Source organism: Callospermophilus lateralis, chromosome 8 (genome assembly GCF_048772815.1).
Source record: "Callospermophilus lateralis isolate mCalLat2 chromosome 8, mCalLat2.hap1, whole genome shotgun sequence".
Lineage (NCBI taxonomy): Eukaryota > Metazoa > Chordata > Mammalia > Rodentia > Sciuridae > Callospermophilus > Callospermophilus lateralis.
The window spans coordinates 83946729-83961344 of record NC_135312.1 but is presented as its reverse complement, the minus strand read 5'-3'; the positions used below and the strand labels follow the sequence as shown (position 1 = coordinate 83961344).

The 14616-nt window shown below is 38.3% G+C and overlaps 1 protein-coding gene across 1 annotated transcript in view; it reads left to right on the top strand.

Moving 5' to 3' along the window:
- Window positions 1-12378: 12378 nt before the first annotated feature.
- The window catches only part of Enpep (glutamyl aminopeptidase), an 80693-nt gene continuing 78455 nt past the window's right edge, over window positions 12379-14616 (top strand). The window contains exon 1 of the mRNA XM_076864573.2: window positions 12379-13261. Within this exon, the coding sequence (XP_076720688.2) occupies window positions 12606-13261 (656 nt within the window). The 5' untranslated portion in view covers window positions 12379-12605. The remainder of the gene's footprint in view (window positions 13262-14616) is intronic.

Here is a 14616-nt window from a genome sequence, read left to right as displayed (position 1 = left end):
ACTTGTAATCTTCCTGGCCCCGCCCTCCAGAGTTGCTGGGATTACAGGTGTGCCTGGCACACATTAGGTTTAGGTTGTGTGTGTGTGTGTGTGTGTGTGTGTGTATACCTAAAACATTAATTTTTATATTAATATATTCAAAATTTTGTTTTGTGTCTGCAACATGATAATACTTTGGACATACTGGTCTAACTATATTGCTAGAATTAATTCCATCTGTTTCTTTTGTTTTGTTTTGTTTTTTAATGTGACTACTAGAAAACTCAAATATATGGTTTACAATGAATCCAAATGCATCTTCTGTCATGTATAACTAATTAGAACAAACAAAAAATTTTAAAAAATTTTAAAGATAAACATATGGCTCATACTGTGTTTCTATTGGTTGATACTGCTCTGGGTTTTTAAAATCCAAACAAGAAAACAATAGATTAAAGCTATACAAGATAACCTATATATAGTGCCAAGAAGGTGGGGGATGTAGCTCAGGGATAGAGAACTGGCTTGGATGCACAAGGCCCTGGATTCAGTCCCTAGCACTGTGTGGGGTAGGGGCAAGAGATGAGAAAGAGAAGCTACAAACTCTCAGTATAATATACTCAGCAGTCTGTGAAGAAAAGGTAAGTCTTGGTCAATGTCAAGGAATAATGATTGTTAAATGGAAAAATGAAACATGGCAAGGAGTAGAAATACACAATGTTTTCTGGGGAATTATGCTATTTAACTTTAGACCATGGAACTTGCAGGTAATGGTGAACTATACAAGTGGATATAGCCAAGCAGAGTTTTGACCTTGAATCTCAGGAGAAATTTTGGATTAGTGATGAAATTTCACATTCTTTGAACAAATGATTGAGTCATAAGATGAAGTTATGGAAAGTTTAGAAAGAAGGAAGAGAAAGCATCTGACTTGTGGAAGAACATTTAGTGGACAAGAGGTAAGGACATTGGGGCAGACAGAATGGAGACCGAATGGGGTAAGAAGAACCAAAGCGGGGGCAAGAGAATGATATTATTTCACTCTTCATTCCGTAAGCATTTATTAAATACCTACTCTATGCCAGGTATTACAAGAACTTATGGAGATACAATGATAAATATATGGTTTGGAAAATAGATAAGAGGTAGATGACTGGTTAAGGATAGTTGTGGATGAAAGTAGAAAGAAAAATCTACAGATCATTGAGCTTTGCACAAAAAGACAAATGACCAAAGCTATAACACTACCAAAACAAGAGCCTAAATTAATCAGACAGGAAACTCTGCTTTAGGCTGTATCTCAACTTTAGCACCATTGACATTTGGATTAGATAACCCATGGAGAGGCTGTCTTGTGAATTGTAGGGTATTTATCAGCATTGAGGGCCTTTGCCCTCTAAATGCCAACAGAAATCCACCCCTACCCCAGTCATAATAATCAAAATGTCTCTGGATATTGTCAACTGGGAAGATGACAGTTACCTTTAATGAACTGACCTAAAGTAAACTTCAGTGATTAAATAAAACTAATATGTATGGTAAAGAATATTAAAAGTCATGCTAGCAGATAATTCCTTTGACTCGAAGTAACTTACTACTGTGGAGTTTATTTATTGCTTATGTAAGGATCAGTTAGTGTGTGGAGTTGGAAGGGGCTGTATTTGTTCAAAAACCCAGAATGAGGAGGAGGAGGAGGAGATGAAGGGGGAGTAGGGGAGAGGAAGAGAAAGAGGAGGAAGAAGAAGAAGAGGAGGAGGGGAGGAGGAGGAGGAGGAAGAGGAGGAGGAGGGAGAGGAAGAGGGGGAGGAGGAGGGGGAGGAGGGGGAGGAGGGGGAGGAGGACATAGAAACAGAAACCCAGACTCCTTCCATCTTGTGACTCTTTCGTCTTCACTATTTGCCTGTTGTGATTTTCCTGGGTATCAACATATAGCTGGCAGGCAGTGTAAGAGAGAGCATAGAATTACAGAGGTGGCTCCTGTGGACCAAATCTGGAAGAAACTATTACTTTTCTTCACATTCCATTAGCCAAAATGGAGTCACATTCCCACAGAGGAGAAAAGAAAGGCTGAGAATTGTCCATCTGAGTCTGAGAGGAGAGAAAATGTGTTTCATGAACAATTACCCAGTTACTACCAATAAGCCAATAGTCACCTTGTATCTCAAATGAAATTTTGTCTTTATTATCAAATTCAATTGTCTATATGTAAATAAAGTTAATAAAATTATAGATGAATCTTTATGTATTTATTGTTATGTAGACAATGTTGCTTTAGAGTTAGAAATATTGAGTTTCAGTTGCTAAAAAGCAAAAAAAAAAAAAAAAAAAAAGAAAGAAAAAGAAACAAAGAAAAAGAAAAAAAGAAAACACTCATTATGCATTGCTTCATTAGCAACGGGGAGAAATTAGCCATGTTGGCCTTCATGGCAGAATGATTAAGTGTTAAGACTAAAGTCACAAGATTGGTTCAGAATTTGAACTCATTGCAGAATCAACACAGAAAAATGACCAGGTCTACTACCCCTTGGACATAGATATGAGTAAAGTTCTGTCATACTTATAATGCTGTAGTTGAAACACATGAAAAATCAACCTCCAAGAAAATGAAATAGCCTTTTTAAAAATAATCTGAAATAACTCACTCGACTTCTCAAATCACTGACTTATTTGAAAAATAGAATAACAATCAACTAGCTTTATAAATTTGTGCATGATAAGTTTCTAGTCTTATTCTCTTGCCTGTTGACTAGGCTAACATTTATCATCATGTACTAATAAGCTAGGTGACACACTACCTAGGTTACAGGACTACTTTCTGAATACCCCAGGGAGATGGGACACCATTGGAGAATAAAGAGTGATGCAATGTCTAGCCCAGCTCAGCACATGTCATGGGAGAGGGTCCTGAAAGACTTGATATCCAGATATCTGTCTTATATGTTAGATCTGGTAGTAAATTCTTCTTTAGAAACTATTATACATGTTATTTGTTAGCTAGGCTATCTGCAAAGGTCTATGTAGTCCATAACATAGCAAAACCACAAAATTATTCATGGAGAGGTCTGGAGTGGGTCATAAATAGTACCAAATTTCTTCTATTTGATTTGGAGTCAGCCTGGTGTGATAAGTGGCAGCTGGGGCTCATAATAACTAACTCATAGCATTGTTGAAATGTACTAAAAAGACAGCAAATAAAAGACATCTGGTCCCAAGTATGCACCAAGAAGGCTGGCTCTGTTTCACTCTCTTCTTCCACCTGAATGCAATTACATTTTGAAGGGGAGGTGAGGAATGAGAGACGGGTAAGTGAGAAATGAAAGACACAGACCATGCAGAGATACACACGAGAGTTTGGTTGTCAGGGCTGACAAATAAAGGCCATCTCTCTATAAGAGAGAGAGAGGCAAAACAGGCTTGGGTTCTGGGATTTTTTTAATAGGGCAGGCTCAGGAATCAGAACGGAGTGGGTCCTAATGAGGGTGGTTAAGAGTTGGACTCATATGAGGGAGCGGTGAGCTTTCTCAGAAACGGCCTTGGGTGGGGAAAGCAGAACTTTTTCCTTAAAATGGTGGCTGTCGCTTAAGATGGCCGTCCAGACGCTAAGCACCGACCTTATGTCTTTGCCCACATTTGTTTCTATGGTATTCTGAAATGCAAATAAAATGATCTTTAGGAAAATAAAATTGGGAGCTGCTGTTCCTAAGCCATCTCTAGAAGCAGTGTGGGGCCCAGGGTAAATCTCCTTGTACATTTCCCTCTCAAAGTAAAACAAACCTGCTCCTGAAAGATCAAGCTGCAGTAAATATCCATGATAGGAAGTAAGTGCAGGCTATGAGTGTGTGGCCAAAGTTCTTCTATATGTGTAAAGAGAGTGTACGTGTGAAGGACTCTGTCAGTGAAGTGTGTTCTGGAGATTAACTTGGGCTATTCAAGTTGTTGTTTCTGTTATATTCCTCTTTACCAATAGGAGCTCCCGAAGGAATAAGCAAACCAGACCTGGCCAAGGAGGTATCAAGGGATGCGGCACCTGGCAATTTTTTATGCAGTGATCAAAGGAAAGAAGCACTTAAGGAAAAAATGTGTCTTCATCTTTCCCCCTCTCTACTTCTGTTTTTTTTTTTTTTTTTTTTTTAGTTTGATTGTGATAGTGAGAGCTGTGGCAACCAGTTTGAGACCACACTATATAGACAGTAGAGGGGAAAAACAGGCAGAGATGAATTTCTTGATATGACTGAGCTGCTAAAATCACACTGAAGCTCTGTAACTCTAGATTTCTTTTTTTAAAATTTATTTATTTATTAGTTGTAGTTAGACACAATACCTTTATTTCACTTATTTATTTATTTTTAACATGGTGCTCAGGATGGAACCCAGGGTCTCTCACATGTGAGGTGAGCGCTCCACTGCTGAGCCACAACCCCAGCCCCCACATTTCTTGTTATAACGTATTCCAATTAGGATACTATTATTGTGGTTGTACATGATGTGAAGCTTCACTGGTAATGTATACATATACGAGCATAGGAAAGTTTTGTCAGATTAATTCTACTGTCTTTCCTATTCCCCTTCACCCTCCCTTCCCTTCATTCCCCTTTGTCTAAAACAATACACTTCTATTCTTCCACACCCCACCCTCCCTTGTTGTAGGTTAGTATCAACATATCAGAGAAAACATTCTGCCTTTGGTTTTTTGGGACTGGCTTGTTTCACTTAGCATAATATTCTCCAGTTCCATCCATTTACTGGCAAAAGATATAATTTCATTTTTGTTTAAGGCTGAGTAATATTCTATTCTGTACGTATACATCACATTTTATTTATCCATTCCTCTATTGAAGGACACCTAGGTTGATTCCATGAACCATTCAATCCAGTTATTCCACTCCTTGGTCTATACCCAAAGGACTAAAAATCAGCATACTACAGTGACGCAGGCACTTCAGTGTTTATAGCAGCTCAATTCACAATAGTCAAGCTATGGAATGAAAAGTATCTTGATTTATGAACTTCAAAATAAGTTCTTTCTCAGCCAAGCACTGGGACACAAACCTGTAATCCCAGAAACTTGGGGTGGGGGTGCCGAGACAGGAGGATCACAAGTTCAAGGTTAGCCTCAGGAACTTAGGCTGTGTCTCAAAATAAAAACTATAAAGGGCTAGGGATATTGTTCCACAATAAAACATCACTGGGTTCAATCTCCAATACCAAAATAAATAAACAATTTTTTTTTCTCATAAGGAATCTGAAATTCTCATATGTTCCAATCCATTATTGACTGTGCCTGATAATTTCACACATGGAAAAATATCTGAATCTTGAGTAAAGAGATTGTAAGCAGTCAAGCTAAGACCCTTATAAATATCTTAGGCCTATATTCCAAAGAAACCAGATAAAGCAAGAATGAGTTCACCACCTGAAACCCCTTTAAATGCTAAAGGAAAGCATGGCTTCAAAGGAAAGAATCCAAATGTTTTAAGTCAAATAATTTTGCAGGTTAGCTGTTGACAACAAGAATAAAAATAAATGAGGCCAAACATTCAGAAGACAGAAGGAAATGACTACTAAAAATAGTGTCATTTGCCTTGAACTTTTAATAACATTGACCAAAACAAATTCTGGAATAAAAACCTCAGAAATCAGAAGTGAATATAAAATTTTCCCAGACATCAACTTAAGGAAGAATTCAAGTAAAATCAGTGGAGTCATATTATTTATGTGGAACTACAAACATCCTAGTCACTGAACAAATAATTGATGGACCCTGTTAACAAATATTCCATAGTGAAGGTAATTAGAAAGAAAAGTCATAAAAATCCTTTGAAACCTTGAGCAAAAGCTATTATGTCCCAACGAACAAACAAACAAACAAAAATTCTGAAGAGTAACTTCAGAAAATCAGAAACAAATCAAAGAAGGTATATTTTGGGCAAAAAGATAATATTTTACTTATCCTGACCCTCTTTCACTTAAGAAGTACCATTGTCTTGAAAATGATGTTTTCACTTGTTTATACTCGGTGTCTTTTTACCAACTTAAATACTTAAATACTACAAATACTTTATAAAATCCATTGTAGTCACTTAAAATAACAAAAATTTATTCTTCCACATTTTGGGACACCAGAAATTCAAAATGAATTCAGCTTGACCCAAATCAAGGTGTCAGCAGGGCCACACCCACTGTGGGAGTTGTAGAAGACATTCTGTTCCTTGCTTCTTCCAGCTGCTGGTGACTGTCAGCACTTCTTGGCTTGTGGTCACATGGCTCCCACCTTTAAGACCTACATCAGTTCTCTCTTCCCTCTGTCTTCACACTGCCTCTGTGTTTAAAATCTCTCTCTCTCCTTTCAGAGGGAGTGTACATTGTGTTTAGGATTTGCCCCAATAATCTAGGATAATTCCCATCTCGGGATCCTTAACTAAATTACATCTGCAAAGAACCACCCCTTCTCTTCATTGTTTTTTAAAACCATATAAGATAACATTCACAAGTGCCTGAGATTAGGACCTTGACCCCTGGGGGGAGTTGGAGGACATTTTCTGGTTTAAGACAAAAATGTTCTTAAAGAACAATAAAAAGGCAGTTAAAGCCTTTACTTCCAAGGAAAGCAGAAACTGAACACAACTTTATTAGTTAAAATCGTGTAGAGCTGGATATGGTGGCCTACACCTATAACCCCAGTGACTTGGTAGGCTGAAGAAGGAGGATCATGAGTTCAAGATCAGCCTCAACAACTTAGTGAGGGCCAAGCAACTTAGGCAAGGTCTTGCCTTGAAAGAAAGAAAAAAAAAAAAAGTTAGTGTGGTAATGAAGAAAATTCAAACAAAATAGCTAGCACTAATAAATAATAATTGGAAAAGTACTGGCCTTTCTTCTGAAAGAAATAATTAATATCACCTAAGGGGAAGAATAGGTCCATTAGAATGTTTATGGAGAACTTGATCCAAAGCCTTCTTTGCTAGTGTAATTCACTTGGACTCTGTATGAAATAAAAGAACATTCAGTGATATAGTTTCCCTACACCAACATTAATTTTGCTGACTTCTGCAGATGCAAGAGAAGAGAGAAAACATTGCCAAGAATTTGGACACTACAAAGGCTGAAAGGAAATGCTGAGTAAATTAAGCACTTCAGGAAGTTTAAAAGTTCTCTTGAAATATGAAACTATTATTTAGTGTACTGTGAAAAAAATATAAAGATAATTTTGAAATTCCTGGAACAACAGAAATCTAGACTATATTATCACTATTATTTTTCTCCTGCTGTTTCTATATCCACCTGCTTTCTCCCAATATAATGCACATTAAGGAACTCACTATAAAAGCAGTTCAAAATTATAGGAGTAATAAACTCTTTCCTTTTGTTTTATTTGCTTTTCTGAATATTTTCAAAACATCTACGTGCTGAGAACAAAGCAGAGGTTTATATACATGCCTTTAAGAGTATTTACTAATATTTCTTTTAATGTTCACATTTTAAAATTTGTTCTAAAATTTCTTGCCTAATATATGTTCTTTGAAAAGTAAATATTTATTGAGTCAATAAATATTTGTGGATTGAACAAATGAATGAATGAATGGTGGCCTAGAGACACTTACCAGGAGGGTAGCAAACTGATTCTCTTCAGAGGAATCCAAATGAGTGACAGGAACAAGATTCACACTTATGAACTGAGAAGCCCTGGCATCCCTGGAAGATGGATGTCGGAAAGATTTAGACCATCAGTCTGTAGATCCCAGAAAATCCTGCAGGACAATCAGTCTTGGAAACAAAGAAAAGAGAAAACTTATTGTTTCATTGATTTTTACTTTTTATTGAATAATTTTCCCCTTCATCTTTGAAAATCTTCCTTCTTCCTTTTTCTTGTCTTTATCATCTATCCTTCCTTCACATTCTCCTCCTTTTCATTTTCCCTACTCTGTTTTTGCCCATATTGTGTCAATCATTGGACCAATTCATCATTTACCAACCCACAAAAATAAGTTGTAGTGTGCCGAGCATTTTCCATCTGAAAACTACTCCTAACAGCTGCAATCACTTTCAGCTCTTAGAAAGAGTTTATTTAGTCCACTTAGTCTGAACGGGAACTGAGTCTTTTCAAACAGTCGCTGAAGCCAAATAAAAGATGATGAATAAAATACAGGCATTGAAAACATCAAATGATTAGACAGGATAACAAAGAACATCACCAATATGGATTCAGAATTCACAGTTAGCAGAGTCATAGAAAATGTCTCCCTGCTTCCATTCTCAAGCCTTTAAGTTTGAAAATGTCCAGATTAACCATGGAATTATGTAGAATTTACATGCGTGATAAAAGTGGTCCTATAGCAAGATGGAGAGGAACTGGTTATTATCTTCCCTAAAAAATACAACTAAATAGTGTCAGATTCTGCTTCTTCCAATGTTGTGAATCCAGCTTGCCACTTTTGTTTGTTGGTTAACCATGGGGTTCACCTCAGATCAACTGAGAGAAATAAAGAACCAGCCAAGTAATCATACTGCAGTGTCAGTTGTTGACAACACTTCTGGAGATGGTTCTGGTGCTCAGGAGAGCCTAAGGCACATCATGTTTACAGAAGGCCAGGTAGCCTCAGTGCAAATATGTACTCCCTGGACTTCACAGCTTTAAACTGAAGATTCAGGTGAAAAAAATAAAAAGAGAGAGAAAGAGGCACACTCTAGGTGTTTCAGTGTTATGGCGATTCCAACATCACAACATACCTGCTGTGGGAAGGAATTGGTTAAGAAGTACCTCTGCTACTCAAGACCCGATATGATCTCCTTGCCTCCAAGGTATGTCTTTCCAGGTGTTCCTGGAATTTTAACTGATTTTGTTTTATTTATTTATTTTTATTTGTTGTAATTGATTCTGTTTCAACTCAACATTTCTGGTATACTATGTCCATGAAAGCTTTCTATTCTGGATTCTTGGTTCCTTTCCCCTTCTTTTTCTTTTTTAGATTTTTTTTATATGATGTTGAAGATTGAACCCAGTGCCTCGCATGTGCTAGGTGAGCATTTTCCATCTGCTACTGAGCTACAACTCTAGCCTTCCTTTCCCCTTCTTGTTCATTTGTTTATTCATAAGCCATCAATAAAAATTTATTGCGTCAAATGGAGAACGAATATCGGACTTGTATTTTAAATAGAAGATGATAATGTACATTGTCAAAAGCTTTGAGAGCTGTGATCTAGAATCTGCAGTGAACAGCCATCACTGGCCTGGACCTAATTAGTGAAAACTGATCAGGAGTAGCCTTTCCAAATTACTTTTATCAGGCTGGAGTATGGAGCTCTGTCGTAGAACACTTGCCTAATACAGGCAAGGTCCTGGGTTCAATTCCTCAGCACCAAAAAAAAGGAAATATTTCAAATTACTTTTATCTGATATAAATTCATTCAACATAACTTTATCCAACATACACTATTTCATCCAGAAGGGCTCGTGTGATGGTTCATTGGTCTCCTTGTAGGAATAGTTTCTCTCTCTTTCCTCAGTAGCTGCCTTGATGGTCTCTGTGGATTGAGCATGGAATGAGGGTTTTCAAGGTCAAGAGGATGTTGCCACAGACTCTGCCTTCCAGTGTCAGTGGCACGAAGGACCGTAGGGACTGCTGCAATGAGAACCAGTGTTGAATTATAAAAGCTAGGTGAGTTTATATTTAGTAGATCCTAACATGTTGACCATAGATAGGTTTAGGGTACTCCTGGCTCTGCCGCTCTCCTGCCCCACCTGTCTGGCTGTGTGTCTTATCTCTATCACATTTAGTAACCTTAGTATGCTGATCCAGTTAGGATGTGGTGCCCCTCACTGAATGCAGTCAGCTTTCACAGACAGGTACTAAGATATTGTGGCTGGAACTAGGTGTTGGACTCTAAATTTACACACACACACACACACACACACACACACATTACTTACATGTATTTAATGTATTTTATTTCTTCTAGCAAAAACTGCATTTAAATACTGACTCTTTTATGATGGAATTCCAGGAAGAGTAGGAGGGATGTTTTGTAGCAAGTAGCCATTCTTAGTCATCATTAAGCGTATTCTACCCCAAAGGTCTATTTTCTTCTCTGCCCAGTCTATGCATAGTCTCATATTACTGTTTTTCTAGATGAGGTGGAGTTTGTATATGTTTGCTTATCTGATCATTCTAAAAAATGCTTCTAGTTTAATATAACTTTATATGTACCTTCTTCCAAACAGTTTTTCTCTTCATTTTTTCTTACATTATGTTGAGGTAAATTTGATTCCTATTTTGCCTTTTATTTTTGAGACACATATATGATTTCCAGCCACTTGCCAGGGAGCTGATGGGTCCAAAAATATCTGACCCATTAAACATTTAGTGAAATGTCAATCTTCTCAACAAAAAGGGGGTTTGAGCTGTCCCTCTCCTTGGTCTATACCCAAAGGACTTAAAAACAGTACTACAGGACACAGCAACATTAATGTTTATAGCAGCACAATTCACAGTAGCTAAACTGTGGAACCAACCTAGATGCCCTTCAATAAATGAATGGATTAAAAAATGTGGCATATATACACAATGGAATATTACTCAGCAATAAGTGAGAATAAAATCATAACATCTGCAGGTAAATTGATGGAGTTAGAGAAGATAATGCTGAGTAAAGTTAGCCAATTCCAAAAAAAACAAATGCCGAATGTTTTCTTTCATATAAGGAGGCTGATTCATAGTGGAATAGGGAGTGGGAGCATGGGAGGAATAGACGAACTCTAGGTAGGGCAGAGGGGTTGGAGGGGAAGAGAGGGGGCATGGGGTAATTAATGATGGTGGAATGTGATGATCATTATTATCCAAACTACATGTATGAAGACACGAATTGGTATGAATATACTATGTATACAACCAGAGAAATGAAAAATTGTGCTCTATATGTGTAATAAGAATTATAATGCATTTTGCTGTCATATAAATTTTAAAAAATAAAAAAGGGGGGGCACTTGAAGGGCTAACATTCATGAAATTGATTTGCTGAGTTTAAACATACTGTGATCTCAAAAAGTTTAGAATTGCTTCAGAATGTGAAATTGATGAATACAAGATAGATCTATAATTTAGAAAACCATATCTCCTCCTTCTATTAATTCTTTTCCTCTTAGTAGTATTTCATGAGAAAATTCGAATATCAGAATACAGTAGACTATTTTGCCTTAAAGAGGTCCCCCCACCCCCATTCATTCGTTTGTTTAGTTTGTAACAGAATAGTTTAAAGCAACATTTCTCAGAGTGTATTCCTTGGTGTTCCCTCACCAAAAAACAAAAATACAAACAAACAAAAAAAGCTTTTGTGTTAACTAAATGTGGAAATTACCCCCATAGTGTTTCCTCTCAGAGTCTCACAATGTGTGTCACAATCTGGAGACTCTGAAAGAATGGAGGACAGCAAAGAAGATTTTAACTTACTCTGTCAGTCAGCATTCCCTGTCCTGCCAGCGTATCTATTAATACTCATAGATTGTACTTTGGGAAATAATTGAGTTTCTCCCAGGTACTTAACCTTTGAATATTTCTCCTCTTCACAGAATAGAAGCAGTGTAATGTGGTAATTAAGTGTACAGACTTTAGATACACACCACCTGGGTTCCAACCCCAATTTGCTGTTTACCAATTGTGCTACTTTCAGCAATGACCACCTCTTAAGATGTCAGTTTTACCCTCTCTAAAAATGGTCATCCAAGTAGCACCAATCTCATAGGGTTATTGGAAAAATTTCAACAACTTCTATAAATTACTTTGCATAGTGCCTGGCATATAAAAAGTTGTCAAGATTTGTATTATTATTTTTGTATTGTTACTATTCCAAATGACTTGGGAGCCTATATGTACAGCTACCCCTAAATATGGAAGTCATTGTGACTTGCCCAGACCCCCTGTCATCCAGATGCAATAGGTTTGCCTTACAGCTTGGAGAAGTGGTCCTTGGATTTATGAATTACTCCAAGCACCCAACTCTAAGGATTGTCCAGAGGGCAGAATTTGAATGTTTATATAATAGGAAGAAAAAGAATGGGAACAGTTTCTTTGGCCAGCGACCTGATAAAATAATGAAATTCAAGAAGCCCTTCAATTAAGAGAGAGAATGTGAACACAACAGGAAGAAGACCTAGTGGCGAAGGTTGAGTTTTTCTCTCTAAGCACACCTCTTACCCAGAGGCTTTCTCTCTTGAAAGCTGCTGACAGAGCTTTGGGGGGTGGGGGGGGAAATCATTCTCCTTTGGCTGATAAGCAAAGTCCTGTTTTATGTTTAACTTGCTCCAGTGTGGGAGGGGTAGGGGTGGGGATGCGGTGTTTATAAGGGGAGCTGGGGCAATGTTCCTGTCATTCCCTGTCTGGGATTCAGCTCCTCTTCTGGAGTCCCCATCCCACCCCCCTCGTTTCCGCCCTCACCCTTGAGCGGCTGGTGGGAACTTGAAGGGAGTGGAAAAGACGCAAGAAAGCAAGAAAGCCGGAGGAAGAGGTGTGGTGAAAGTGAAAACAGGCTGCCAAACCAGGGGACTCTCTCCAATTTAAGAAGGAAGTCAGCTGACGTTAGTTAAATTTAACATCCCTCTTATGTGTAACATTTGACTTCGGAAACAAAAAAAAAAAATGAACTTTGCAGAGGAAGAGGGCTCTAAGAGATACTGCATTCAAACCAAACATGTGGCTATTATCTGTGCGGTGGTGGTGGGTGTGGGGTTAATAGTAGGACTTTCCGTGGGCTTGACCCGATCGTGTGACTCCACCGACGGCACAGCTCCGGCGCCATCCCACCTTCCTCCCGGGACTAGCCCTTCAGCTCTTCCTCCCACGGCCAGACCTACAGATAGCCCTACCCAGGACCCCAGCGCCTGTCCTGCCAGTGAAGATGAAAGTGGAGACTGGAAACATTTCAGACTGCCGGACACCGTCAACCCCGTACACTACGACCTGGAGGTGAAGCCCATGATGGAGCAGGACACGTACACCGGCAGAGTGACCATCTCCATCAACGTGAGCGCACCCACGCCTTACCTGTGGCTGCACCTGCGGGACACCTGGATCACCCGGTTCCCCGAGCTCAGGAAGCCCTCGGGGGAGCAGGTGAAGCTCAGGAGGTGCTTCGAGTATAAAAAGCAAGAGTATGTGGTGGTGGAGGCCGAAGAAGAGCTGGCCCCCGTCGGTGACAAAGGTCCCTACCTCCTGACCCTGGAGTTCGCTGGCTGGCTGAATGGCTCCCTGGTGGGGTTTTACAGAACCACCTACGTGGAGAACGGGCAAGTCAAGTAAATATCAAGTTTCGCTTTACTTCCCCTAAACCCACAGATCTCCTTTCTAGTTCTTTTCTTTTTTCGCATTCTAGGTTTTAATTATTTTTTTGGTCTGATCTTAATCTGCCGTCGTCGGTTTCAATTCTCCAGTTCTCTCTGTTAACTCTGAGAAGCAAAAATTCTTGCCCTGCCGTATTTTAAAAACCTATCATAAAATTTAATAGTAGTGAATGAAATGCCTGGAGGGGGAGAAGAGCAGTAACAGTGAGTCCTTCACTCCACCAGGAGGAATCATGATATACTGCATCCCATCCTTTATACTTACACAAACTACTTTCAGATTTTAAAGTTTAGGAGTTCAGTGAATTTCACTAGCGATATTCTTGGGCCATTGGGCAGTGATTTTATGCTAAGCTTTTAAAGTGATGTTACACTACATCCTGCTGCTATTCCCCATCCTTCATGTATCTAAGTGAGCAATCAGTAAATGCCAGTGATTATTCTGTCCATTGCATCAAAGAGAGACATTGAAAAACTGCATGAGATCCACAGAATTGTTTTTATACCTTCATTTAGAAAGGAAGGAAGGAAGGAAGGATCATGTCTTTCTTGTGTCCTATGGCCAGAATTGTACTTTATTTTTTAATTTATTTTTGGTACCAGGGTTTGAACTCGGGGGTACTTAACCACTGAGCCATTTCCCCAGCCCTTTTTATTTTTTTATTTTATTTTGAGACAAGGTCTTGCTAAGTTGCTGAGGCTGGCTTTGAACTTGAGATCTTCTTGCCTTAGCCTCCCCAGAGGCTGGGATGTACACTACATCTGTACATGCACTACTGGCCGGGCTTCTCATTCTTAAATATTTACAGGAATTAAATTTTAAAGATTGTGTAATATCCTGTTGTATGAAGGAACAGAAACTTTCCCCTAATTCCCTAATGTTGGGTATTTGAGTTGCTTCTAGTACTTTATTATTTCAAATAAGTTAGAAAAGGGTATAGGTATACATATATTTTTATGTATATATCTGTTTATTTCTTTAGGTTAGGATATTATCCTAAAAATAATAGTAGTAGTAGGCCAAAGGGTACAAATATGTCAAGAAACTTCTAATACTTAGTTTATTCATTAGGTAAATAATACAAATTCATTACAGAGAACTTGTAAAATAGAGAAAATTATAAGAAAAAAGTAAACATTCCCTGTAAATCACCCAAGTATACCCAAGTAAATCACCCAAGTATAGCCATTATTAGCCTTTAGCCAGATACTCTGAGTCTTTTTTCTGGACACAGATAAACATGGTGTTATTGTATTGCATGGTGGTATTGTGTAACATGATTTTTCACTATATCATCAATACTTTAATA